Here is a 26554-nt window from a genome sequence, read left to right on the forward strand (position 1 = left end):
AGTTGTGCTGACAACTCATAATTGCCCTAAAATTCATTGGCCCAATTAGCACTGCTTTCACACTAGATACCTAGCTAGGAACAATTCATGGAAATATTAAAGGAGGCCCCTGACCTGATAAGGCTGAACTGCGTGCTTTGCTTTTCTCCTGTAATAGACCAGTAAAACAGTGGGGCTGCTCACGTGAGTAAAATTAAGCACGTGCCCAAGTGCCTGCAGCATCAGGGTCTGAATCTGCCGTTAGTCCTGGGTGATGCGCTCTCCTGATTCTTAGATGGCAAAGTTTTGAGGTAGGAATTACATCTGCCTGCCACTCACTGAGCCATCCGTGCCAGAGTAAGAATCATCTACTTTAACACATTAATTTTCTTAGAAATACTTTAGAAACACAAAGAGTAAGGGGTAAATTGAAACTTTATATAGAGGGCTGCATTTTAACCAGAATACCAAATACCTGCATCAAAGATTTACAGCCGTTCAATATACTTTGACTGAGACAAAATTATTTCCATTCTGGGAATGTGGAAAGATGTGAAGTCTTTCCTTTTATTAAAGCACTTTACGTTTTCTTTGTTCTTAAAATTCACTGGATCAGGAGCTTTATTTTTCTCCTTCTATTTGTTTACTGCTCATCCTTGCTTTGTGTTTAATAACTATAAGGTGGAGGGGTAGCAAAAAAAAAAAAAAATTCTGACTATAGTACGCAAATGTTGTGTACCTGATGGGGTGGGGGAGACTTATTCAAATTTCTTACAGCTCATATTAGATATTACCTGTTTCCTTTTTTTGCCTATACATGTGTAAGAGGGTGCTGTTTATTTACCAGACTGCTTGACCCTATTGCACAAATCTGTCATCTATTGTGCTGCTAACACTCTTTTAAATTGCAAATCTGATGCTCTTTAGGGGTCTAGAAGGGGGGAAAAAAAATCTCTCTCCACACCATTCTGTTTCTCTTGATTTCTTGCCTGTTGTAAGTGGAAGTTGGGATGTGCTGAATTTGCACCAGGGGTGCAAATGCAGCCTCAATTATAAGCATAAAATTAGAGTCTGTTCCCCATTAATCAGCCCAGCTAATTGCTATGCACTACCATTAGCCATATGGTGTGAAAGACAGCTTGCTCTCCCTAAGATGAAATTTCTTCATTTCAGACATGAAATAGTGAGGGCTCTGTATTTTAAAATAGCTTGTTTTAGATATTTAATTTCTAAGCAACTTTCAGCAGTGCTTTCTATCAAGACTAACTGCACAATAAAACTTTGCATTAATGTGACAAAGCTGGGTATTTATAGTATACTACAACTATGGCACGGATAAGACAAAGAATTCAAATGTATAGGAGAGTCCTGGTTGTGGTAGGAAAGCGGGGCTGAGGTTTGCTTCAGGTGGCTGTTTATTTCAAAGGATTTCATTGTGTTTTGTCAAATATAAAAATCTACACTGTTGGCGAAAATGTTAATAGCTGGGGAGAATTCACAGCCTCAGTGGAATTTATTAGTATTGTAGGCAGCACGGGGAGGGACATCTATAGTTAATATTGCCTCAACAATTTCCATTATGAAACCTTCAGTGGCTTACAGCTTTGCCAAACTTAAACTGTTCTGGCTGAAATGTCCTTTGCAGGGTGTCAGCCTCAGGCTGACTTTCTTTGGAAAGTTTCAGCTAAAATGGTTCAGTGATTTCTGAGAATGAGGTTGGAGTAAAATATGGTTTTTGTCTGTGTAAAATAAAATCTTACAGCTGTTTTGGCGAGAAGCTCCCGTACCTCCATGCTCCAGGGTGAGGAGCCTCTTTGGAGCAGGGGTTGTTGCGACCGCATTGTCTGTAGGATGAAACCCACCTTGCTGGGAGCTTCTGCAAAATCTCCCCCATGGACTCGCTAGCGACTTGTTAGAGCCTGGCAGCTAAATGATCGGAAAGTCGCGTTTGCACTGGCCACGTGCCATCGCCCCGTAATTTCTCATTGTTCATTGTCCCCGCAGAAAGCCCGAGTGCGCAGATACACAAAGCAGGGCTCCTCTCGCGAGCGATGCTCCTGGCCGCCACGCCAGGGTGGGGATGGGAGGATTTGGGGGTGCCAGACGTCGGGGTGAGGAGACCATCTACTGCGTCCCTGCAGCGGGGCCGGGCAGCGTGGGGTAGAGGTGCTCCAGCACAGGGAAGGGAAGAGGAGGAGGAAGATACGGAGCAAGGCGGTGGGAGGGCGGCAGGTCCCTAGAGGGCTGGGGTAAAGACAAAGGCGACAACAAAAGCTGGGAGTGGTGGTGGCCAGGGGATGGAGAGGCCTGCGAAGGGGCAGGATGGGGATGGTGTGAGGCTTGGGCACGAGCCCTGGGGATGGTGAGGATGGGAATAGGAGAGGGGGAAACCTGGGGTGGGCAGAGATAGGTGGAGGTTGTGATGGCAAGAGGCTGCACTACTATCAAGGTCTACTTGTTTTAAAAACAAGCAAACCCACAGACAAATCAATTTTTGTAGGCTTTTTCTGTGGGCCAAGATGGTGTTGTGCCTGAGCTGTGACTCCTTGCCCCACTTGGGGAGAGGCGTCATGGAGGAACAGCGAGGACAGGTCCTTGCCCTTCTGGCTGCAAGGAGCTGGCACTCAGCGCCTCTCCCTGTGTTTTCACAGAGCCTTGCTGGGAGCTGGAGGGTTTCTGGGTGACTTGGAGAAACTCCTGGGAATTTTAAAATTCCTTCAGGGAAAGGAGAAAGGGTGCTGAATATTTAGGAACTTATTTCCAAGTGTTAAGTAGGCACTAAAAGCCAAAGCTTTCGAGGCAAGTTGAGTTAAAAGCACTTCTCGTGCCATGCAACCATCTCTCAAACTCAGAGTTTGCATGATGTTTTAATTCTATGCATAGAAAAACTAGGGTAGATGAGGCCTCAGATTTTGCCGTTGGGGGAGCAAAAATGCAAAAGGCAAGCTAAGGTTTAAAAAATAATTATCTAGAAAATGAAAGAACATTGGGGACCTCCTTTCCTACCACAGAGGCACCAGACTGTGGGATGTGCCAGCCATGCACCTCTTCCACATCACCCTCAAATTCCCGTGCAAGGAGTGAGGGTCTCCTACTATGACTTGAGATTCTTGGGAAGCCCTATCCAAACAACGGGGCCACCTGATGAGTAGCGGAGCGTTTCCCCTGCTCTCGAAGCCTGGTTGTCCCCATGGGCCAGTGCCTGACTCCATCCTGCTCGTGGCAGGAGGTGAGACCAAGGCGTCCCCATCTCCAGACCCCCGCAGCCGCCTCTCCCGCTGGGTTAGCACCCTGGGAAGGTGCCGGCCTCCGAGCCTGGTGGTGCGCGGATGGTGGTATCTGCCCATCTCGGGCTGGGAGCCTGGGAACCTTTGCTTGCCTGAGTAAGTGTGGCAATTTCTGTCCCTCCAGTCTGCTGTGAGAATGTCAGGACTAGCCCTGATTCGCTTCAGTCACAAGAACTGCATTGTCTTAACTTGTGCCAACTCTGTTTCTAATTACGTTTTAATCATTTAAAAATGATTAGCAGTTTTTATTGCCTTGTTTGTGGGTAAATTTTCTCACCCCACACATTCTAGCTGCACTCCAATGACAAGTCCTTTTATAGGCAAAAAAGCCCCCTGAATGTCCACATGACTATTTACCTACAGCATATTTTATTTCTTCCTAAATTTTAATACTTTCTGTGTGCCAAGGCTCTTGCATTTTCTGGTGGATCAATTGTGGTATTGTGCTGTAAAATTAAGCAGTTTTTTTTGGCAATCCCAAACAATGTAACTTCCACCGAAATGAAGATACCGCACATGTGTTAACTGTGAAAAGTTTCAGCCCTGAATAGTTGCCTTGAAGCCTTTTGCGGTGAAAAGAATTATGTATTTTCCTCTCTTTGAAAACAATTTTTTTTTTTTTTAAACCATTTTTAAACAGGCTGTTTTTGTAAAAGGCCCCCTTTTTTTTTGTTATCTTTAGTGTGGTTAGTTGCTTTATTGCTAATCTTGGTGGGTAACTGTATATTATTCACTCTATTGTTCAGCAACACAAGAGAACCTTTGTCATACTCCCAACAGGGCTATTTATATAGTGTGGCACTTCTGAGGGCTTCTTCCTGCCCTGATGTTCTTCCACCTTCTGGGGAAAAGAAAATAGCTGATCTGAGTGGAAGTGTGAGTAGTGGTTGTTCCTGCCAGCCACCCAAAGCTGGCTGCTCAAATAAGGGCGATGCGTGGGTCCCTGGGATGTCATTTGGAACAAGCTTGGTGGTTTCCAGAGACTTGGTTGCATGTGGTTGAGGTTTACCAGAAAGTTTATTGAACGGAGAGATGTGCTCACGTCTGGCCGGGGAGAGCAAACGGGGTGGTCCTGACTGCCAGTCACTTGGTGCCACCATGGGATGGGGTCTCCGCAGCCCTCACCTCACAGGAGCTGCCCAGGCTTCATCCAGCAGGTCCCTGGGGCCAAGGAGGGCTTGGGGAGACCAGGAGTTTCTTGGTATTTCTTTTTATTCCTTGGAGCCTTGACTTCAGTGGGGGATTTTCTGTAAAGGGATGTCAACAACCAGGAGCTTTCCTCGCTAGATGGGAGTTTCCTCCCTGGAGTGGGTGGGTGGATGAAAGCCTGAGGCTTTGCTCACCTACGTAGCTGTGACTTGGTCTCGTGGGTTTGATGGGCTGCTGGGGAGAGCAAGGCAGCCCCCATGTTGCTCAGCCACAGCTCTAGATGCGCCAGAAGGGATTCCCACCTTGAGCAGAAATGTATATATTGCCTATGAGTTTACCTGCAATATATTTATGGTTCCTAATGGACAATAACCCCTGACAAGGAAACATCACAAACAACAATTTAACTTCTCTTAGGAAACAATGATCCACCTCAGTTCAAAAGAATCCCAGCCTCGAGGTCAGCGATGGAGCAGTGCTTTGGGAGACGGAGCTTATATTTCACATGCCTGCTTTGTATCTGACCTGTCGCAGGGCACCAGCCGCCGGAGCTGTGCTCTCCATGGCATTAGCAATCATTAACATGCTCAGAAAACTTGGGGAAACAGACATGCTCGAGCATAAAAAAAGCCGCTGTCGATAGCGCTTGCATTTTAGCTCCCCCATTAACAACAATGTTTCTTAGAGGGAGAATAATTGTGCTTTCGGATTTCGGGAGGAGGCTTCCCAGTAGCTGAGAATTCAGATCTGTGTAGAAACAGGAATATCTTGTGGATGTGTAACATAAGCGCTAAGCAAATGTTAAAACCATGCTCAGCGGGGAAAAAGCTGCCTTGTTCTGTGTGAGAGCGTTATGCGGGACAACTGTTAAACCCTGTGGAAGAGGCTACAAATAGGCACGTCTCCCTGTTTCGGGTGATTCTTGAATTATTATTTGTGAAAGGGGCAAAACCCTTCTCTTTTTATATTTTCCGTTGCTAACCAGCTGTGCAAGAAGTTAAACATAGTAATTAACCCATATGTGACCCACTACATTTGACTGATTTCCAGGCAGGGACCGAGCGGTAACTCTAGCCGGCAATTTGAACCTACCATGTTCGTAATGATGATTTTACAGTGTAATGGTCGCACTAAATCCTTTCACTTTTGCTCTGTAGCCGCTGTTGTGACAAGAAAAGCTGTGGCAACAGAAATGAGACTCCATCAGATCCAGTGATAATTGACAGGTAAGGACTGCTATTGTTTCCTTCCATTTTTTTTTTTCCCCCTCCTCATTATAATGAAACACCTGTGTTGCTAATGGGGAAGAATTAGGAGTATATACGGATGAAATTTTGTTTCTGATACCGAATTAGTTGTGCTTTGCAATTGCGATTGCCATGGAAGGGCCATATGGAGGATAACGGAGCGACCTGCTCTTTGGAGGGCTCCGCTTCTTGTAACTGATTCATGTGCATAAAGAGGAGATTTTTCTTCCTGACTTTCTGTGGTTCAATTCACATGCTGTGCCAGGGAAGCTTCAGGAATAAAATAATAATAGTTTGTGATTTATGAAATGTGGTTGGGTGCTTATAAATATTTAACTTTTATTTGAAAAATGTTTGAATCATTATCACTTTTAGCTACAGTATTTCTGTTGGATGCAATCCATCTACATTTTAAGGTTTTTATTTATGCATAAAAGCGGTTAAAAAAATAGATCTGCAAAGTAAGGGTTTTTTCCTCCTGTTATTTTCCTTGGTTGGAATACTATTTTGACTGTATTGTCAGTTGATTAATTCATTTTTGCCTGTCTTAATTAGTGTGTTTTTAAACAGATCCATATTGCTAATCTGACATCACCGAGTAAATCACTGTAGCACAATACATCTATTTTAGTTTTTCCGAGCCACGTGTAGTTTCTGTGCTTGCAAATTATGCAAAATGGTAGCCAAACAGTGATTTTTACATTTTAATTGTCCAAACTCATTGTACAAAGCCATGTGCCATAACCAGGTTATTATGCAGCATTACTCTAGAAGAGTTAAATGGCCATGAAGTACTGAAAGTGTCTGTCATCAGCTGAGGGAAGCAATACCCTTGCACTAATCTGTGAATAGAGGGACTCTGAAGGTAAACTACCTATACATATAGGGGTGAGAGCATAGAATAATGTGCTTCTCCTTGCATTATTGTCTGAGTTAATGTTTGCTGTATTAAGTTTAAGGTATCTTGCATGCCAGTGTGTCCATTTTATGAAAGAAGGTGAAGAGGGTTTGACGTGTTGGGTGCCACACGCAGAGAGCAGTCCAGGGCTCTGGCAGAGCTTTGCCTGGCATTGTGCTCATCCAGACTCCCCGAATTCTTGTTTGAATTTGGTAAGAAGGTGCATACATTGGAAGCTTATAGCAGATGTTTTGATTAGCTAGAATAAGTAATCCTGAGAATGTTTACATCTCAGAAGATGCCTCTATCTATTTTAACTGGGTATATTTTCATCTTCTGTGAGCATTAGGTAGTACCAGGGAAAGTGGGGGGAAAAAACCCCCACCGTGAAATCTGTATAGAGATGTGTTTTATAAGCATGCTGCAGAGTTGAACACTATAAACGTAGTGTTGGAGTGACATTTTGAGCAACATGAAAGCTACAAAATTCACATGAATTTTTCATTGTACTGGAAAGTGAGATGTTAGGATGCTAATGGCAGGTTTACAGAAATATTTTGTTTAACTATCTAGTATGCAAAACTGCTAGTTGAAAATCATTTTAAATTATGAAAGCCAGAGATGCTGTCTGTTACTGCTGCAAAATGAGGAAAACAGTTACATGAAAAAAACAGATTAAGCTTCCTGGCAGTGATCAATTTATTAGTCTTTACATAAATTGATGCAAAAGGTACCAATTCTGGAGATTATTTTTTAAAATGCAAGCTAAACATAATTTAAAGATGGTAACACAAACCCTACCTCACCACCCATGCTGAATCACGCTTGGCTTGTGAACGGGTTAAGCTTTTAAGTTCTTCACTTGGTTTTAAATTGTGACTTTGATACGGAAGGTTGATATGGCTGTGGTTTGAATAACATTTGATTTTGACCTGTTCCTGTGGGTTGCAATGGTATAAGAAATTTGACTCAGCAGTACTGTAATTAGCCCTCCCCGTGTTTTTGAAACAGGATTGTGTTACCTGGATTGCATTAGTGTGGCTTCTATTGTTGCCGCTTCGCATCTGTCCCAGTAGGGTACTTAAAACCTTTTCTTGGCTGGGGCTAGTTCAAACAATTTAGGCCAAATAAGTATGTGCTTTATACAGTTAGTGGCTTTAGTGATGTTTCTTGTGCCATTTATCCTATTCATTTTTTTTTCCGCCTTTTGGTTTGGAAAGGATGAAGTGATCTATACGGAGCCTTTTTACCTTAAAACGAGTCCTTTACAATTGTTCTAACGTTAAAATGCCTGCACAAGTCAGAACATGTGTTTAGTTGTGCTCCATTGTCACTTCTCCATGCACACAATTTTTAACTGTTATGTCAATTGATATGCAAAACCATATTTAGCTATTTTTATTTGCATGTGAGCTTAGAGAATTCATTTTCCATTTGGGCTAAAGCACTCCCACATGCCTTACGCTCTGATAATGTCTCGCCTATGGATTTAATCTAACTCTTACATCAAATCCTGCGAATCCAGAGACTCTGACCTAACATAGAATTTAACGTAGAATCTATCCATAGGATTTTTGACATATGTACTTACATGGCAATGCTATTCTCTTCTTACATGATGGAATATTATTTTGGATTGATTAATTCTCTTTGATGAGACTAGAGAAACTTGGGATAGAGAGAGCTCATCTTTGTGGTGGTTCAATGAACTTGGTGAAGAGGCCATTTGGCAACTTCAAAGTTACATGTGTTGCGGTCTTTTTCAAATCCTAGATATATATGAAAAGTAAGTAGTATGTTTTTTATTTAATCAAAATGTGGGATCTAAAAAAGTCTGTAGTTGTGTTTGAAACAGATATGACTTTACCCTTTATAAAATTGCTTTATACTTTGCTCTATTGTAGTATCAGCAGATACAGCAGTGAAATGGACCTAAAAAAATTTGTACTCATATAGTGATCTAAATTTTCTCTGGAGAACAAAACAAATCTATTATGCTTATAGATCGGTCATTTCAAGGAAGTTTCTTGGAAACCTGTATGTGTCTGAATCATCTTCTTAGCATAGCCTGTATATTTTATCGCTAATCCAGTTGCATGTGTTGAGATGAAGATCTGATGAACAGGAACTCATTTTAAAAGGAGTATTATTATCACAATACAAACGCACAATTCCTTCTACAAGTGCACTGGCAGGGCTGTATTGTAATCACACTTAAAGAAAACACAGAGCGCTTCCTGTTATTAAATTAAATTCTAGATTGATTTAACTTTCAAATTGTAACTCATATTTGAATTTAAAAGGTTTGCAATAAAATTCCTGTGAAGAAATTGAATAAATTGTAGTTTTATTACCACTCTGGATATCCTGGTGTCCTAACCTTTTTCCTTACAGTTATCTTAGTTCAATAAATAAAACCTCATTAGACTATTCCCATTTCAACGAGTTTATTAAATTTTACAGGAGTAATTAGCATAAGCTGTGCTAATTTTTCTGGAAGACTAATGAGAGAGCTTCCTAATTAGGTTTGCTTTGTAAGAATCGGAAAAGATGATAATGACAAAAGTCATATAGGGGAGAAAGTGGGGCCTTATATTATTCCTTGGTTCAGGAAGGAGGCTCTTCTCTCGGCATTCTGTTACAAACTTCTAAACCCAATTTACTGTTGTCAGGACCGATATTTAACGGTGTTACCCATGCTTGCTGGGGCTTCTTTACCTTTTATGGCTGCATCCAGTAAACAAGAGTCCTACTGACTGATAAAATAGAAATAACCACTGCAATCCCAAATATAGTGGCAGAAAAATCTCAGCGATTAGGATCTATACCCTATACCTCCAGCTTGTGACGCTGCATGGGAAAAGGGCTGAAACCAGCCCACTTGGCAATTGTTGGTTCATCCCAAATTTTGCACTGGTGACAGTGACCTGAAATCAGCTTTGCAGATGAGACCTACTTAAGAAATCTCACCACCGTCTATTTTCTGGATAGACCAGCTTTAGTTGCGGTGTAAGTCAACGGGCCTTGTGCTGGAGCTCCCCTGGCACGAGCCTGTGTGCCCTTAGGTGGCAGGTCAGTGTGGGGATGACATGGGTCTCTTCTGGCCCTTGTTTGGCAACATGTTCAAGTTCTTCACATGCTGCTTTGGATGCAATTTCTGAGGAACGAGGCTCCCTCTGGCTTTGAAGTGGCGGTTTATGCATTTCTAGTGCAATCAGAGCTCTTGTCCGTGGAGCAAGGGTGGGGTCTCCTGGATTGGAGGCTGTAATATACTTTATGCATTATTATCAGATGACACCAAGGTACATTTTAACGTGTGACCTGCTACCAGTGTTTGGAAGGTCGATGTGCTTTCAACACCTGCTGTACGGGATGCTTGGCCGGGCTCTCTGTGATCTGTCCCCAGCACAGCCAGCTGCTGCGGCTATGGAAAGAGCCAACTTACCTGTGTATGTTTTTGAAATCTTTCAGCCTTTAACGTGAAAAATTTTATGTTTGTGGTAGGATTTCACTGTGCGATGGCATGAAAAGAGGCGTGAATGACTTTCAATGTCTCGGTTTTACCGCTTTACAAGTCATCACGTAGTGGATTGTATTTTACAGGCCTGATAATCTTTTCATCCTGAATACCAGGCAGGTGGAAAAGTGACACAGAGGAGTGTATCACACTCACTGCATCCTCCCTGCAAATACACTTTTTGGGCACATGTGGCGATTAATGCACTTTGCAGTAGCTTTCCGTGCCTGGAGGGAGGGTGATGGAGATGCAGGCAGGCTGGCAGAGCGGGCCAGCTTCGGGAGAGGTGCTGGCGAGGCAAGGAGGTGGATTTTTTTTTGGGAGGGAGCTGCCGAGGATTGGTTTGCTGCAGGGGATGGGATCAATGCTGCAGCTGATCCCCAGCCGGACTACAGGGGCATGGGCTTGTCATAGCACTGGTGTCACAGTGAAGTGGCAGAAGATGCCAGGTGCTTTGGCAGTGGTCCCTTTGCAGGAGTCCCAGTTCCTGACCTGTCCTGGTCATTCATATCCTTGGTCACCCTGGCCATATGCGGTACCTGAACCTGGCTGTGTGGGGTCAGGGGAAGGTGTGTGCTGGTGTCCTGCTCCCCTGTTGGCCACGCTGGGGATGGGGCTGTAGAAGGCTGCGGGTGCCATCCGTCCTGGGTCCTTGGGGGGTTTTGCATGCAGGAGGGCAGGCATGGCACTCTCTAGATCTCAAGACAAGTGAGAAATGCTCCTGGGCCTGAATATTTGGCCATTCTCTTGAGTCTTGGACTGGAGAGTGCCCAAGTCATTGCTGTGCCCCTTCCAGAGGCAGATGGAAGTTACTGACCCAGCAGGGAGGGGGGCGGGGAGCAGAAGCTGGGCAGCAGAGGACTACGCTAGCACTGCACAGAGATGGCTCCCACACTGTCTTTTAAGGCTGTGCTGCCTAAACTGTCAGCCTTTAAGCAGGGCATTCAGACAGGCAGAAGTTGGCCTCAAGCATTTCATGCAAGCTCGTGGTGCCTGTGAACCCATACATTTCTGAGAGGGGAGGGACTGAAACATGCATCCTTGAGGATTTGGTTGTGATTGATGCAGCTGAGAAGCATTACCCAAAACATTTCCCACATGACTTAGGCAACCAAAGGCATTTTGAGCTGTTGTGAGATAAATGGGAGACTCCGATCAGTAGATGCTTCTCACACAGAGATCGAGACATAATTGCTTGCCCCTCTACCAGCACTCCTCATGCATGTGTCAGTGGTGACAAAATCACTAGAGCTGGGGGTAACTGGGCAAGGATTCTTGAAAAAAATCTCTTGGTTTCAGCCTATCAGTGTTGGCACATATCTCTGCTGCTTGAAAATTCATTTATTTTGCTCTTGGAGTTGAGTAAACTTGGTCAGGGTCAAACCAGCTTCTGCTTATTGTTTGTTCGATTTTTCTCCACTCCAAGTATAAGAATTTTCATAATCTCAAAACTACTATGTAAAACCTTAATTTTGTCTCAGCTTCACTCAGGAGGTTTGTGATTTTTCTCAGCAAACCTGTTCTGAGTTTCCAGTTTGTTATAAACCCCCAAACCAGGCAAGTTTTATGTGGTTTTGGGTTTCACTGCAAACATTTCACACTACTCTAATAGTTACTTGCTTCTCTCAATGATGCCTTTTGAATCTGCTGCTAGTGTTTTGGGCTTTATTTCACTGTGACCTTATGCCTGATTATTACTATTTAATATCATGGTGACATAACAGAGGCTTCTATCACAGAGAAGGCTCATTGTGCTAAATGCTGTGTAGTCTCTAGGTAGGTAGATGATCCCATTCCTGAAGAGAAGTGGTTCTCATGATGCAGTTTGAAAATCGAGACTGAGATTTTTCTATGGAGAATAAAAAACCTAGGCTTGTATTGAATGTCCTGGGGATGAGGGAAACTGAAGACCAATCTACTCTATCGCTTTTGGCATTTGACTGTCATCTCTAGTGCTCACCCACAGCCCTTTGGGGCTTGGCCAGTTGTGCTGTCAGTCCAGAAAAGTGACTTGAGTGCACACATGGCATGCGCTGGAACTGCTGCCCCAAGACCCCAAGGTCAACGTGTCCATGTCCATACAGCTCTGCTCTGCCTTGGGCGGATGGTAAGCCTGGGGTGAGCAGCTCTGAACCTACTGCTTTCAGAGCTGCAGTTGCTGGCAGGCCAGTAAGTCCCTTGGGCTCTTTCTGAAAATTTCAGTCTTGGTCAGCAAGGGTTAACAATTTTAGGAGACTGCAGTGGTTTGTCTAAGTCCTCAAAGTCCATCCTGAAGACCCTACGGGTTTACTTGTGCAGATGAGAACCCTGAGGTCTAACTGAGACCTTGTGGGGTACTCCGCTGCTCCATTCAAGCAGCAGGATTTGGGCATCCGAGGTGACAGGTGCTTTAAAAAGTCTGGCTGCCTCTGTGCAGTGACCTCCTGCAGCATCAGGAAAGCTCCAAGTGCACCGGGCTGGTCCCAAGAGGAGCCCAGCGCCTGGCAGGGTGATCTGTCCCTTGGTTTCTGGTCACAAACTTCAAATGTCCTATTCATACCTATTGATATCTTAATATGAACTCCTACTACAAAGTGTGCCCTGCAGAAGGGAAGATGTGCTCGGCACAGTGGGCTCCCTGGCTCCATGCAGCTCAGTGCCAGTTCTTCTCTTTCTCAAGAGTGGGGCTTTTGGGGGGCAAAAATACTGGCTTTTTCTCACACGCATATATATGTACACACAGTTTCTGGTGTGGATAAATTTCCTGTCCCATCTTAACACCTGATTTATTTCCATATTTGCTGTCACAGTGGGAATGCACACATGAATAAGAGCGATAGGAAAATGTATTTGCAGAGATCATCCTCAGTTTTAACGCAGATTAGCTCAAATTGTTCTGAACATGAAAAATGTATCTTAGCTCTATCCCAGCATTTACTGGGTAAAAACATAACCCAGGCCTTATTCTGCAGAAGCTGAGGTGTATGAGCAGTTTTCTTCCTGTGAGTAGTCATAAATGTTTGCATATTCTAGCCACCGAAATATGTTCTTATAAGTAATTGGCCACATCTAGAAAAATAACTATGCGAAATTCAAATTCACTTCTGCCTGCTGAAAGTATTTAATTTTAATACAACATCTAACTAATAAAAGTGAGTAAGAAACAATTGTAGGTTTCTGTGTAAATCACAACTGAGATGACTTTCTAGAAATGGATTTCACGCTGTCCTCAGAGCAGCAAGTCTCTGTAGTAGTAGTGGTAAATACTGGTATGAATTTATCTCTTTCCCTGTAGCATCATGGGTTTTTTTTTCTGTAACAGTTCTGGAAAAGTACAGAGAAATCATACAAAGTTCCCAGTGTGTCACATTAGCAACTTTGCACACGTAGTTTGTGATCAGAATATATTACCGTATCAAACGAGTGTTTACTTTTTTGCTACAGACAGTATTTTAGAGGGTTTTTAAAGTGGAATGAATAATTTTGTACCCACTTTTTAAAAATAGTGTTTGGAAATAGGAAATGTGAAAACAAATTTTCTGGTGCTGTTAATATGTGAATTATATGAAATTAGTTATGAAAAGGCTTTATTTCAAGTCACTGAAATTATATACTGGACAGTAGCAAGGTGACCCAGATATAGAGCCTTTCACTGCAATCATTGAAATGCTATGAACAGTACTGTTTTGTCTTTGGGTTCTTGCTGCCTCTAAAGGTGTAGGCAGATGAAGATAACTTTAAAAAGAGCTTTTTCTCCAGTTACAAGCTTTTGTCCAAGAGCAAAGATTTTTAGACTAACAGCATTCACTATAACAAAATTAAATTCCTGTCATCTGACAAGAAGCTGAGTTTGGCAATAGTCTGGGATTTTTTGTTGGAGATACAGCAGAAGTGCCCTCTGCACCCCCTGTTTGCAGCGGTGAGCTGGCCAGCCCTGAAAAGCAGGACCTGAATTTGGGGGGAAGTGAGGTGGGGAAGAGTGGGTGAGCGTCACGCCCAGCGAGACCAGAGTGGCCCCCAGTACACTCGGGAACATCGTTTTGCCCTTTGCTGGTGAAGTGCAGGTTGCCCTTCCCAGCAGTCTGGGGGGGCGAGGGAGCAGCACCACCACGGCCGCCCCCTTCCAGACCCGGCCAAATCTCTCTGGTTTTGTAACAACGCGGTAACGTCCAAAGTGGCATTCCACAACTATGCCATCTCGCTAACCGGCTGAGGCACAATAGTTCAGTAATGTAATATAAAAAGTAATGGTGTTAGCTAACACATCCTTAATAAGATATTGTCCGCTGCTCTGCCATATGCTACCGAGCAGGCTTTCCCTCTGTGGGGCTTTTGAGTTCTCTCAATAAGATTATTTCAAATACTCTAATCCTGAATCATTGACATGAATACAAAAGCCTAGTGACATCTAATAGATGCCTCTTAGCTTTGCTTTTCCTCTTGTTCCTTTCCTTTTTCTTCTCTTTTTACCTGACAAAAAGCTTACAGACACTTGGGCTCTGTCTCTCAGTACCAGCATGTGGGTCCCCTCATGAAATATAAAGGAGGAAAAAGGGCTGACATAGGGCTGATAAGCCACAGAGCAAAGGACCATAGATTAAAAGTAAATGCTGGTAAATCCTACCCTGTACACTCAGTTGTTCTTTTATTGTTTTCTTTAACTCTTCCAGTGCCACGCCAGGCTAAAAAGAGATGAAAAATGGGGTTAAAAAAAAAAAAGGCAGTGCTACAATGACATAGTGCCAGGGTCCTAGTGCTGTACACTTGGATTTTCTCAGCTCTCTTCTCACCTTGACTTTCTAATCAGAGTCGCAGACTGTTTCAACTTATCACATCATTCAATTAACTGAATGTTTAGGTCATTTTTTCAAAGATTAATTTAAAAAAAAAAATGGACACCCCCAAGTGACATGATTGTGACCCTGGAAAGGATAAATTTTATATAAAGTAAATGTTAGGAGTGTGAGTGTCTAGCAATAAAATAGGATCTTCCTTTTGTTAGTGTTGTCTCTGTGACTGTCAGAGACAGAAAATCATTTTCTGCTCATCTTCTTTGGACATTGCCAAACTGTTCATCTGTTGATTCCAAAGTTTGCCTTTGGAAAAAGTTGTTGGTACAGGATACAGCCGGTGTCTACAACGGGTTAAAAGGAAGCTGTTTAAAACATAATAATTTTCCTTAGTTTTCTCCATGATTTTGCAGGGAGACTCTTGGGCTTTCCTGGCCAGGATAACCATCCGCTTCCACCCAGGTCTTCTCTGTAATCTCCCTGAATATAATCTTTCAGTTGGATTTTTTGGCATCTGCATCACTACATAACCATTGGCTGACTTCCCAGATGTTAAGTTGCTTTGATAAGTGGATGTTAAAAACCACTTTACCTAGTTCAGATTTTGTAGAAGGATGATACAAGAAGAGGAGAAATGTATTCTGTATTCATTATAGAGTTCTTTGCTCTAAAAGAAGAAAATACTAAGATCTGATGGTAGCATCTCCTCCAGCCTGCTCCATTGCTTGCACAGCCCCGCACTAGCCAGGATTCAGCTCCGGATCCCCATGGCACATCTCACTGGGGGTCATGCAGGCAGGAGAAGGAAAGGACCTGCACATGTTTTGTGATAGCTGCCCCGCAGCTAGGATCAGGATTTGGCCCTTTTCAAAGAGAAATGAGGGAGCCCTGCTGCATTACAAAGGAGTGCCCTGTGTAATCCTGGACTCTTCTGGGGTCTAGGGCAGAATTTGTTTCTCAAGTTGGGGCTTCTTATGTGCGAAAAGCAGCTCTGTAAAACTTGGTTTTTTTCTTCTTATCTCTGGGTCTTGGGTGCCTCCTGGCACCATTCTTTGATGTTACTGGGCTCCAGTGGTCTCTGGGCTCCGTTGGGCTGCTGGGCTTTGAGCGCTGCTGAGTGAGGGGTGTACAGCAGCATAGTGAGAGAGTCTGTACCCTAAGGAGCTGTTTAGGCAAGACAATCCCTAGGCTATGTCTAGCTTTTATTTTCTTTTTTTTTTTCTTTTCTTTTTTTTTTTTCTTTTTTTAAATACAGTGAGCTCTATAATAGCTCTGGCATTCTGAAAAATGGAATAAACTGTAGCGTGGTGTAGGAGGAAAGCTTCTCTCTTAACCCTATTATGTGTACACAGATTGCCGTCTGGTATACCGCATGGCAGGGGAAAGGAACTTTCTTTTTCTGAAGGATTGCCCCACTGTGACAATGGTAACTTAATTTGTCAGAAATTACAAGAACATTAATACATCATGACTAATGCATCATTAGTGCATTAATACTTTCAAAGTCATCGGAGTTTTTCTAATAAATGTCTTCGAAGTCAGCTGGGCATTCATAAATTTGAGTTTTCAGTATTATAACTGTAATTGAGACACCTATTTTCCCTGATTAATTCTTGGAGTTTGTATGTAACGGTCAGCCTTGTTGACATCGGCACTTGAAAGAATAACAGGCTGGTAGTTAATACTTGTGTTATTGTGAAGTGGCATGATTGGAAAAAAACCCACCCAAACCCCACTAAAAAAAGGAAAAAAAAAAAAAAAAAAGGAGGCTGTTCTCGGGGAAACAAAAGAGAATTTTGGGAATGCTTTTTGCCATGGTAACCCCGTTATCGCTCATTAATCTGTCACGTATGAAACAAGTTCCAGACTACAACACCCGCAACCACGGAGCGCTCCCGGGGGGTCGCCCCCTCGGCTGCTCTGCCTCCTACCTGCGGGCGGCGGCGGGCGCTGCGCGGCGCTGCAAGGGTTAACCCTGCGGCAAATCCCATCATGTGCCTGGCTGGCTCTGAAAGAGGGGGACCCCCTCCCCGCCTGGGCCACCTGGGCTGCCCGGCCCCGCCACCCCAAAAGCGGCTCCCCGGGGAGATGGGGGAGCCGGCCCCGATGGGCGCCGCGGCTCTGGCTTGCGGGGCCGCCGGTGGCTCCAGAAGGAAGGAAGTTTTTTTCTTCCTTCATTTCCAAGATAAGGTGTCATTCATGAGAGCAGCGTGCTGAACTAATCAGGTTAATTGAGAGGCCCTGAATAGCTCTCATTGAGCGGATCCCTCCTTCCTGCTCAAGGCAGATAGTGCAGACGGAGAGATTACAAGTGCTTTAAACTCTTTCTCTCCATCTCTGAATTTCACACCGATTTCAGGATGACGAGGGTCAGAGTAGACGCGTGACACGGGTGTTGTACAATTTAGCTTTGCTGGGAGCCAGGCTTTTTTTTTTTTTTTTTTTTAATCATCATTATGATTATTTTTTATTGTGGCCAGAGGCTCACAGCTCTCCTGATGCCAGGGGCACCCTGCTGATTTACACCAGCTGAGTGGCGTAAATTACTCCACTGTTTTGGAAAGATGTAGAGGACTAATCCAGTCCCATGGCTGGCTCTAGATTGACCTGCTCTAGAGTGTTGTTAATGTTAAAATTATTTCAGACCTAACTCATGGCAGGACTGCAGGAAACATTAATTTTAAAAAGATGTTTTCAGTGTTTGAAGCAGATAGCAGTTGGTTTTATTGCTTTTATGGTATCATTTCCCTTTAAACCCTTCTAATCGAAGTGGCTGTACATAATTTTATTCAAGTTTACCAGAACGTGAAAGCATTTCCCTCTGGATGTTCTTGCCAAATTAGGAACATCCAGGCTCCAAACCTCGCTCTAATCTTCCCACTCGCCACAGTCTATTACATTTTCTTTGCAAATATTGTAACTATTACAGTGCAGGAGAGATAATTTTCAGGAAAACAAATTCCCCAAAACTAGTGTGTGTATGTCCCCCTTCTCCACGCCAAACGGGTTGCTTCGTTCAATTTAAACATGAACGTCGTTGTCCCCGTTGGCCCCCCTCCTCCCCCTGACTTCTTTTCCTTGGAAGTTTCAGGAATGACTTTAATTATCTCTACAATCAAATTCTCACTGCTGTCCCTGTGAAAGCGTGTAGTCATGGATTGCTGGGATTATTTTCTTTAGCACTTGGGGATAGAGAAACTGGTTGTTTGGAAATGAGAACCAGCTGGGTTCTCAGAGCTGGCGTTTGGAGGGAGCCACTTTGCACAGAAACCCGGCGCTGAGCAGAGTCGTGAACTCAACTCCCAAATTACCGGCGCTTGGTTTGCCACATGGGATTATGCAATATCAGGGCTGATTTCTGTTTATCTCATTAATACGCATCTTCAGTGTGGCTGCTGCCAGACTTTGCTTTAACTCCTCACAAAACTTTATCGAGGCAAGGTGTATCCTGCAGTCCCACTCCCAGGCTTCATCTGCCTAAAGCGTAGAAACTAAAAATTACCCCCACCCAATAGTCGATAACCTTATATCGGACACGTGTTCTGCAGATGACAGGTAAGCAGGTAAAAAGAGATTATTACAACAAAAGAGGAGAGAGAACTTCTGTTATCTTAACATCTTTTGTTGCTCTAGAAGACAAGCTGCAGGGGTGATGTTCTTCCTTTCTTTCCAGCTTGGAGAAATTAGTTATTTGTCATACCTTATTAATCTGTTTTACTGCCAAATTCAATTGGAAATTAGGACCATACGTCTAGTCAGAAATTGTATGACCTATGCTTTTAGCTGAGCATTTTGTCATAGGGAAAGGCACAGAAATCTTCTTCATTTAGTTATCAGGATGTAAATTTGGAGATATTCCACTGGATTTAAGGCAGCTGCACCAGACTTCTGTCTTTTTAAGAAAGAGAAGCGTTCATTCTTTGGAATACAAGGATTTGTTTGACTGACATTTAAAAATACTGATATAAAATACATATATAGCTATAGAATTTGTGCTTTAAGTGTTCTCTCACACTCCTGCAAACTTGCACCCAGCCTATGTTTCACTGCAAACTGTTGTTAGGGTGGTTTACATTTGAAATTGTGACTTTTTAATGTTTGAAATAGTTAGTGGCTAAATCAGTAGCTTAGGTAAAACGTCTAGAAAAGAAGTCTTCCAGTTCCTTTATTAAAAAAAGTTTATAGCAAAGAAAATGATTGATTGCTGAGCTTTGAACAGCTACTTTTTTATGATTCGATTTCTTTAATGCCTGAAATATAATGACTTTGACTCTATTAATATCCCCTTTAGCACAACTAAATTATTTTTTGAAAGATGAAACCATTTAGCTCTGAACATGCTTAGATCATACCATGACCTAAATACTCTCATGTATCACACACACACATGGTTTTAGAGTTTTAGGCTGAAACAAATACTCTGCAGCCACCGTGACTCCAACATTTGAGAGGTTTTCCACTTCTGCATGTTTTCTTCTGTTGATACATTTATTCAGTGTTTCAGCTTACCATCTTATATGTATGTATACACATTCTCACATGCATACCGTGGTTTTGTATTTTTGGTGTTTTTTTAATCTGGATTTTCCATTATTTTTTTTTTCCCCAAGAAATAACTGCTGCATTTCCAGTCACTCAAATTTGGACAGAATTTTACTTCCTGTTTCAAAGGTCAAGGAAAGCTGACCCCAACAGCAGTGTTGAGGCTGCTGAATTATTCATATCATTGACTTTGTGTCAGCTTCCACATTTGTGCAGAGGGATGTTTTATTCATTTATCTCATTTAGGGACCTGCTCTGCACCTGTTTCTACCATTAAGTACCCTGTAATTTGCATTTGATGCTAATTTAGTTTCATATCAGCCTGGTCCCCCCTTGTTAATTTAATTTTCTAAGACCCTTTTCATTACAGTAGAAATGTTTCCCTCTTTAAAGCAAACATCTATACAAGTAATTGTATAAACTGCCTTTTAAATAATATCTTTTAGAAGATTCCATCGTTTAATTCCTTAATTCCTATAATTAGCCATGGTTTGATTAATGTTTCAAAGGGTTAAATTAAAATGCAGAATTACTCAAATGCATACTTGAATAATTTTCTCTCTGCTGATAACAATTTCTGCATTGCTGCTTTTATTCCGCTCGTGATTCTGAATATTACATGTACTAACAAGCGCTAATTTTTCTTATGTAGCGATTTTCCTCTGCTAAGCAATAGCTGTTTTTAATGTATAATTGTTGGAAACTCTGTATTGGCAGTGGGATACTTAATGTTTTTCTTCTGATCGATTGTAAACAGTTAAGGCGAAATGCTGTGAGTGAGGAGCTGCTCTAGGTTTCTTTCCAGATTGTAAGAAACTTAAAGAGATCCTTTATTTTGCCAACAAACATCACTGCTGTGTTCTCACAAACAGCGTGATTAGCGCCCATTGCTACAGAGAATAATTTGGAAATATTTACAACCATTGTGGATTTGTTTGTGTTGGTGAAAATTTATATAGGCTGTGATCCTACAGTGCAAAACGTTTGGTGATTTACGCATTTTCAGTGCAAGAATAGGGCACTGGGGTAAACAAACGACCAGAGGGGCTATAGTGGAAAATCCAAGTCCCTTCACTCCCCGTGGGTTTATTTAGAACAAGGCTGGATAATTGCAGCTGGGGGTGGGTGCTGTGCTTCCGTCTCCCCGTGTGCCAGGGCTGGATGATGGACATCCCCTCCCCTCCTTCCCCAGTCAGCGGAAAATGTAAATGGTGACTCTGGGCTTTCAGAGCTACGGAAGTCCCGTTCCTTGGAGGGTCTTGGAGAGGGGGACAGGGGAGATCAGTAGAAACACAGGGCTGGGAGCAGTGGGCAGCTGGGTTTCACTACCCCAGCAAAACAGCATGTGCTAATTCCTCCCTCTGTTTACAAGGGCAGGGGGAGAAGGGATGATCAGGGCATCTACCCCAGGGGACCGTGCCCCCAAATCCTTCCATGCCCCCCTGGGGATGGGAGAGATTTGGTATTTGGCACTGCTTTGACACTGCAGTGAGAGTCTCCGGTGCCCGGCCAATGCTCTGAGCTGGTGCCAACCCGCTGCTGCAGTGCTGCGCGCGGTGGGAAGGATGCAAGTCCAGCACGTGGGGTCAGCCTGGCGTTAGCTTTTGTTTTGCCCCACCAGAAGGTGACACTCCTCTTCCTCCAAGTCCCCCTGAAGTCACGATGAGTTTGGGGAGAGATGACGGCAGGTTTGGGCTGGAAGGAGGCTGTTCTGCTCTTCTGGTTTTGGGTGGAGCCTGAGGGGCTCCCGCTGCGAACAGTGCCCAGGGCTGCACCAGGGGCTGGGTTTGGCTATGATGGTCCCAGGAACATGTCTTACGTTACATGATGTGCCACTTAGACAGACGAGCCTGAGACTTGGGCTTTGGAGCTACTTACAGCATGAGGACTTAATATCCAAAATTTGGGTTGAAACAAAGCCCCTGGTTGTTAGGATGTTTTGCAAAGATGTTTTGCAAGCTCTGTTTGTGCTGGCAGAGCCCCGAGACGCTGGTGTTGGGGGTCCAGAGTGGGTTTGTGTTGGGGGCGCGCTCCTGACTGCAGCTGATTCTGGGAGTATCGGGATGGCTGATGGTCGGGCATGAACACCAGTACCTGCAAACATCACCTCTCTGAGCTGCCCCCACCTTCAGATATTCATAATTGCTCCCCCTTTATTTTATCATATGCTCACAGTAACGGCCTCAGAGTCGGGCATTTCCTGAGTATTAATGACCAGCTGGGGTTAATGGCCCTTGCTTGTGCCTTGAGTCATCAGCTCCTCCCGACTGGTCATTAATTCCCAGGAAAAGCCCTCTGTGGAGGTCATTATTGCTTAATTATCTCCATACACTTTAATGCCAGTTTTGACAATGTACAGTCTCATACTTTGAGTTATAGGTACTTTATAATTCATTAAATAGCTTATCATTAAAACTGCAGATGATCTTGATTATTATTTATTAATGTTTCCCTTTGATTTTTCTTTTTTTTCAAATCTGATGCTCCCGTGCTGTAGTAAGGAGGGGACAAAGGTAGATAGAGTAAGGCTCTGATGCTGCAAACCATCATGCAGTGACTCTCCCTGTCTGGATGGGTCTCCCTGGCTCTGAGAGGTCCCAAAAGCATCTGCCAGTGGAGCCCTGACCTCCGCTCTGAGCTCAGCCTGCTTAGTCCTCAAGGGCCAGCAGAAAGAGTTGAGGAGTGGGGTGGCCACCTCCACTGGAGCTCCCTATGACGGCCCCATGCCGCGGAAGCGCTGGCAGGATCTGGCACACAGTTTTGGCAGTTCTTGCCTCACTTGTCTCCTCACCCTGGACCAGATGCAGGCTTAGGGTTTGCTCTGGGAGCCCTTTCTCACCTTGGCAAGTTGTTCTCATGGTGAGCTCTCTTGGGGTTCATGGTTTGGCCCTGTCTCCAGCAGCATTGGTGATGTGTTTAGTGCAATTAGGTGGTGTGGAAAATTAATGGGACAGGCTTATGCCAAGTAGAGGGCCTTTAGTTTGTGCTTTTTAATAAGAGTGCATCTCTTCCTCCTGCGAGAAGCTTCGCTTTCTGCCACTCAGTGTCCCTCTGCGTGGCATGACAGAGCTGCAGCTGCTTCTGGCTTTGCACCTGCAACACCAGAGGCTCAGGGCGCTGCCGGTGTGTGCGTGCTGGGGAAGGTCCCGTGCGTAGCACAGCCCAGATGGCTCTGCATTGGGCTCCTCGCCGAAATCACAACCCACAGAAATGGCCAGAGGAGGACTAACGTGTTCTGGTGCCCTCAACTCAGGTAACACTGATGCTGGGGGAATTTACTGTCTTATTTGCCCCAAATGGCCCAATCTTGCAACTTCATCTAGTTCTCCCCTATTTTCCCTTTTTTCCCTCCCAGGCTTTACAAGCAAAATATCTGGATAACAGAATGCTAAACCTTTGTGTTGGTGGCTCATCTGAGGTTTCAGTGTTCAGGAGCCCTGGTCAGCATCGAGGTGGGCTATGACCCTGCTTGGGGGATCCCTCCCATGCCCGCTCCAGGGCCACGATGCTGCCCCGTGCTCAGGGGAAGTTGCAGTGGCAGGAGGACTCTGTTAGCCAGAAAACCCCTTAGGATGTTTGCTCCCAATACTCAGTCATTACTCACTTGTATTTCAGTTGCTCTCCCCTGACAGCATCAAGTTGTTTAGGCAATAATAATACAGGTTTGGAGCTGTTTTCTCCATTACCTGCGTTTCTGTTGGTTTTATGTTTGCTGGAGGAAAAGTTGCGTGTGGATTTGAAAATACTGGCCCCATTGAGCTGTGCCATCGCCTTCAGAGGAGGCCAAGATTTCACCCACTGTATTTGCTTTTCTACCTCTGAGCTGTGTTTGTTTACAAAACCTTCTTCTGAACTGCTATAAACCGCCCAACCGATCTGCCTCCCAGTCCCAGTCTGCTCCGGCCTTCTCCAGAAACCAGTCCGTTTTGATTAAAATCATAATGTCATTTGAAAGCAGGGAAACAAACAAATCCAAAGCCTTGTGTGAAGTTTGAAAGTAGCATGTTGCTGCTGAGAGGAAAAGAAAACAACCAAAAAACCAACCAAAAAACCAAAATCCAGACTCAACGGGTCTCCTGTTACTACTGTCAGGGAAGTCCAACAGCTTGAAGCTGATGAAGAGTGGCACGCTAAAAAAAAAATAGGAAAAAAAAGAGGGCAAAAGGGAGCAACCTTATTTATTTATTTATTTAAGAGCCTAAAAGATTTATGGTAAAGCTAATTTAGGAGCGCGCTCCATTCTAAATTCCCGCTGCGTGCGAAAGTCAGCGGCGCGCGGAGCAGAGGGAGCGGGTGAGGGTTTTGGGAGGAGGGCAGCGGCGCTGGGAACATGCTGCCGTTTGTTTGCTCCCCTCCCGGGTCTCAGTGGTGGCATTGTAGGTAGCCATGAATCGGGCCTCAGAGCGGTGTCTCCCCGCTATAAATCCCGGCCGCGGAGCCGGGCGCCCCGCGGGCAGCGCGGCCGAGGGCGCGGGGCCGCCGCTGCGGGGGTGCCGCGAGCGACACGTAGCAGAGTCCGCCCGGGCGGAAAGGCGGCGGCTCCAGGGTGTCGCCAGGGAGAGCGGCGGCACCGCCGGCCCGGGCGGGGAGAGCGGCCGGGCCGGGCCGGGCCGGGCCGGGCCGGGCCGGGGCTGCGGGCGCGGGGCTGCGGCGGGGGCGGCTCTGCTCGCCCGCCCCTCTCCCCCCTTCATGCCCCCTCTCTTTTCGTCCTTTCCTCTTCTTTTTCTCTCTCCTAAGCGTTTCTTTCTCCTTCTCTCCCCCGCCCCCCCTCCATCTCATCTCTTTTCTCTCTCTTCTCTTCTCTTCTCTTCTCTTCTCTTCTCTTCTCTTCTCTTCTCTTCTCTTCTCTTCTCTTCTCTTTCTCTTCTCTTCTCTTCTCTCTCTTCTCTTCTCTTCTCTTCTCTTCTCTTCTCTTCTCTTCTCTTCTCTTCTCTTCTCTTCTCTCTCTTCTCTTCTCTTCTCTTCTCCTTTTTTCTTCCTCTTTTTTATCTTTTTTCCTTTCTCTTTCTCTTTTTTTTTCTTGTCTTCTCCTTCCATCTTTTTCTTTTTTCTTTTTTCTTTTTTATTTTTTCCTTTTTCCCTTTTTCTTTTTTCTTTTTTTCTTTTTTTCCTTTTCATTTTCCTTTTCCTTTTTCCTTTTTTCTTTTTTCTTTTTTTTTCTTTTTTCTTTTTATCTCTCTTTTTTCTTTCTCTTTTTTTTTTTCTCATTTTTTCTCTTTTTTTCCCTCTTTTTTCTTTCTCGTTTCCCTTTCTCCTCTCCTCTCCTCTCCTCTCCTCTCCTCTCCTCTCCTCTCCTCTCCTCTCCTCTCCTCTCCTCTCCTCTCCTCTCCTCTCCTCTCCTCTCCTCTCCTCTCCTCTCCTCTCCTCTCCTCTCCTCTCCTCTCCTCTCCTCTCCTCTCCTCTCCTCTCCTCTCCTCTCCTCTCCTCTCCTCTCCTCTCCTCTCCTCTCCTCTCCTCTCCTCTCCTCTCCTCTCCTCTCCTCTCCCTCATTCCCTTGCTAAAAGTCAAAAGACAGAATTACAAATGCTGCCTGGCATTGTGGTTTATGGCATTCTTTGGGAGTGTTTTCTTCTGCACAGTATGTTCTGTATCTTCCTTTTGGATCGTCATCACTGTGAAAGAGAAAATATTCCTTCTCTGTTAAGAGTGGAGAAGCATGGAAAAATTGTGAAGTGTAAGGAACATACAATGCTTCTTCCCTTTCTCAACATCCATGTAACTACTGTTAAGCCAAACTGAAAAGCTTCGGGCTTAGACATCACTAGAGTAAAGTTACGTTTCGCAAGACAAAAACCGAACTCAGTACTTAAAAATAAAAATTGGTGACCAATTCTGTGTCATAGACTGTAAAACCATGCATGATATTTTGCTAGGGAAAAGCAGAGGTATTCAGGTTTGTTACCGTATGGAATATAAAATTAGCTTTATTTACATTTATTTATTTCCTCCTGCTTTGCAGAGAGCAAACATAGCTATTAAAACTCTTGATATGTTTGTTTTTCAAAAAGAATAAATAGCACAAATAAAGAAAACATCGTGGGGGGGAATAGACGTGATTTACAGTGATGATGTTGCTTTTTTTTAAGTTTTAATTTCAGGGTGGGAGCACTGGAGCTGTGTTGGATGGGAAATGTGTTCATGCAATGAAAGGCTGCATTTGAATGCAGCTTTTTTGTTTACATTTTCAGCAAAACCAAGATGACACAGCTGGGCATGTTCAAAGTGAAATAAAAATAGGAATGAATAAATAAATAGTAGTAAAGAATAGTAGTAAATAAAAATGAAATCAAGTGAGTGGCATGCTGAGCCTTGCGGAAGGCGCCCTCCGCCTGCCCAGGCGGCGTCGGCCTGGGAAGGTGGTGCGGAGCCCATGGCCGGGGAAGGAGCGAGGGTGGTTGGGTGGCACAGGGAAGCCAAGGGAAGAGGCTGGTGGAGCAGGAGTGGTGCTCGACTCCTCTGCTGCAAGCTCTTCCTCCCGCACTGCAGCCCCGTGGCTTTGACCCGCCCAGGTAGCTTTGTGCTGCTAAGAGCTGAGTATTTTCTTGCATGTTTTGGGGTGTGATGTTTAGTTGAGAAGGGGAAATTTTGGCTGCCCATGCCAAATGCCATGTAGAAACACCCTACCTGCAGGCAGAGGAAGAGGAGGAGGTGGGAAAACTAGGGAGGCTGCTAGGGGCCTGGGAGCCATAAGAGAAGAAGAGGCTGGGAGACCTGGAAGTGGCAGGCGGACAGAGATAGATAGCAATTAGGATCTAGAAGCAGACTGGGAGATAAGGAGTCACTGAAGATTTACTGTATGTATATGGACAGAAAGAAAGAGCGAGTACATTGGGAGCAGAGAGGGAGGTGTGTACGCACAGTAAATCTCTGGTGATGCCGTATCTCTGGCTGCTTCTGCATCCTAATTGCTATCTCTTTGGCTGCCGCTTTCTGGCCTCCAGCCACTCTCTCTCCCATTTCCCTTCCCATGTCCAATGCTACCTTCATGAGCCAGGGTTAGACCCCCTGTGTGCTTATGGCTGGACAGGGTGCTGCCCTCCTGGCATGGGCTGGAGAGGTTTTCCTAAGCCTGCTAGGATTTATGCTCTGGGAGCCCTGGGAAGCAAAGAGGAGCAGTAAATGCCATGTGCTTGCTCCTTGGGCTAGGACTTTGGGGCACAGCTAGG

General features: G+C 44.4%; 1 protein-coding gene across 16 annotated transcripts in view; it reads left to right on the forward strand.

Annotated features, from left to right (window-relative positions):
- Window positions 1–26554, forward strand: part of EBF1 (EBF transcription factor 1) — a 278880-nt gene that overhangs the window by 13097 nt on the left and 239229 nt on the right. For 15 of the 16 annotated variants that reach the window (XM_086471112.1, XM_086471113.1, XM_086471116.1 and 12 more), the window contains exon 6: window positions 5573–5641. The exons of the other annotated variant lie outside the window; for it this stretch is intronic. In XM_086471112.1, the coding sequence (XP_086327238.1) occupies window positions 5573–5641 (69 nt within the window). The remainder of the gene's footprint in view (window positions 1–5572; window positions 5642–26554) is intronic. 16 annotated transcript variants of the gene reach the window in all.

This window comes from Leptosomus discolor, chromosome 10 (assembly GCF_034619465.1).
Source record: "Leptosomus discolor isolate bLepDis1 chromosome 10, bLepDis1.hap2, whole genome shotgun sequence".
Lineage (NCBI taxonomy): Eukaryota > Metazoa > Chordata > Aves > Leptosomiformes > Leptosomidae > Leptosomus > Leptosomus discolor.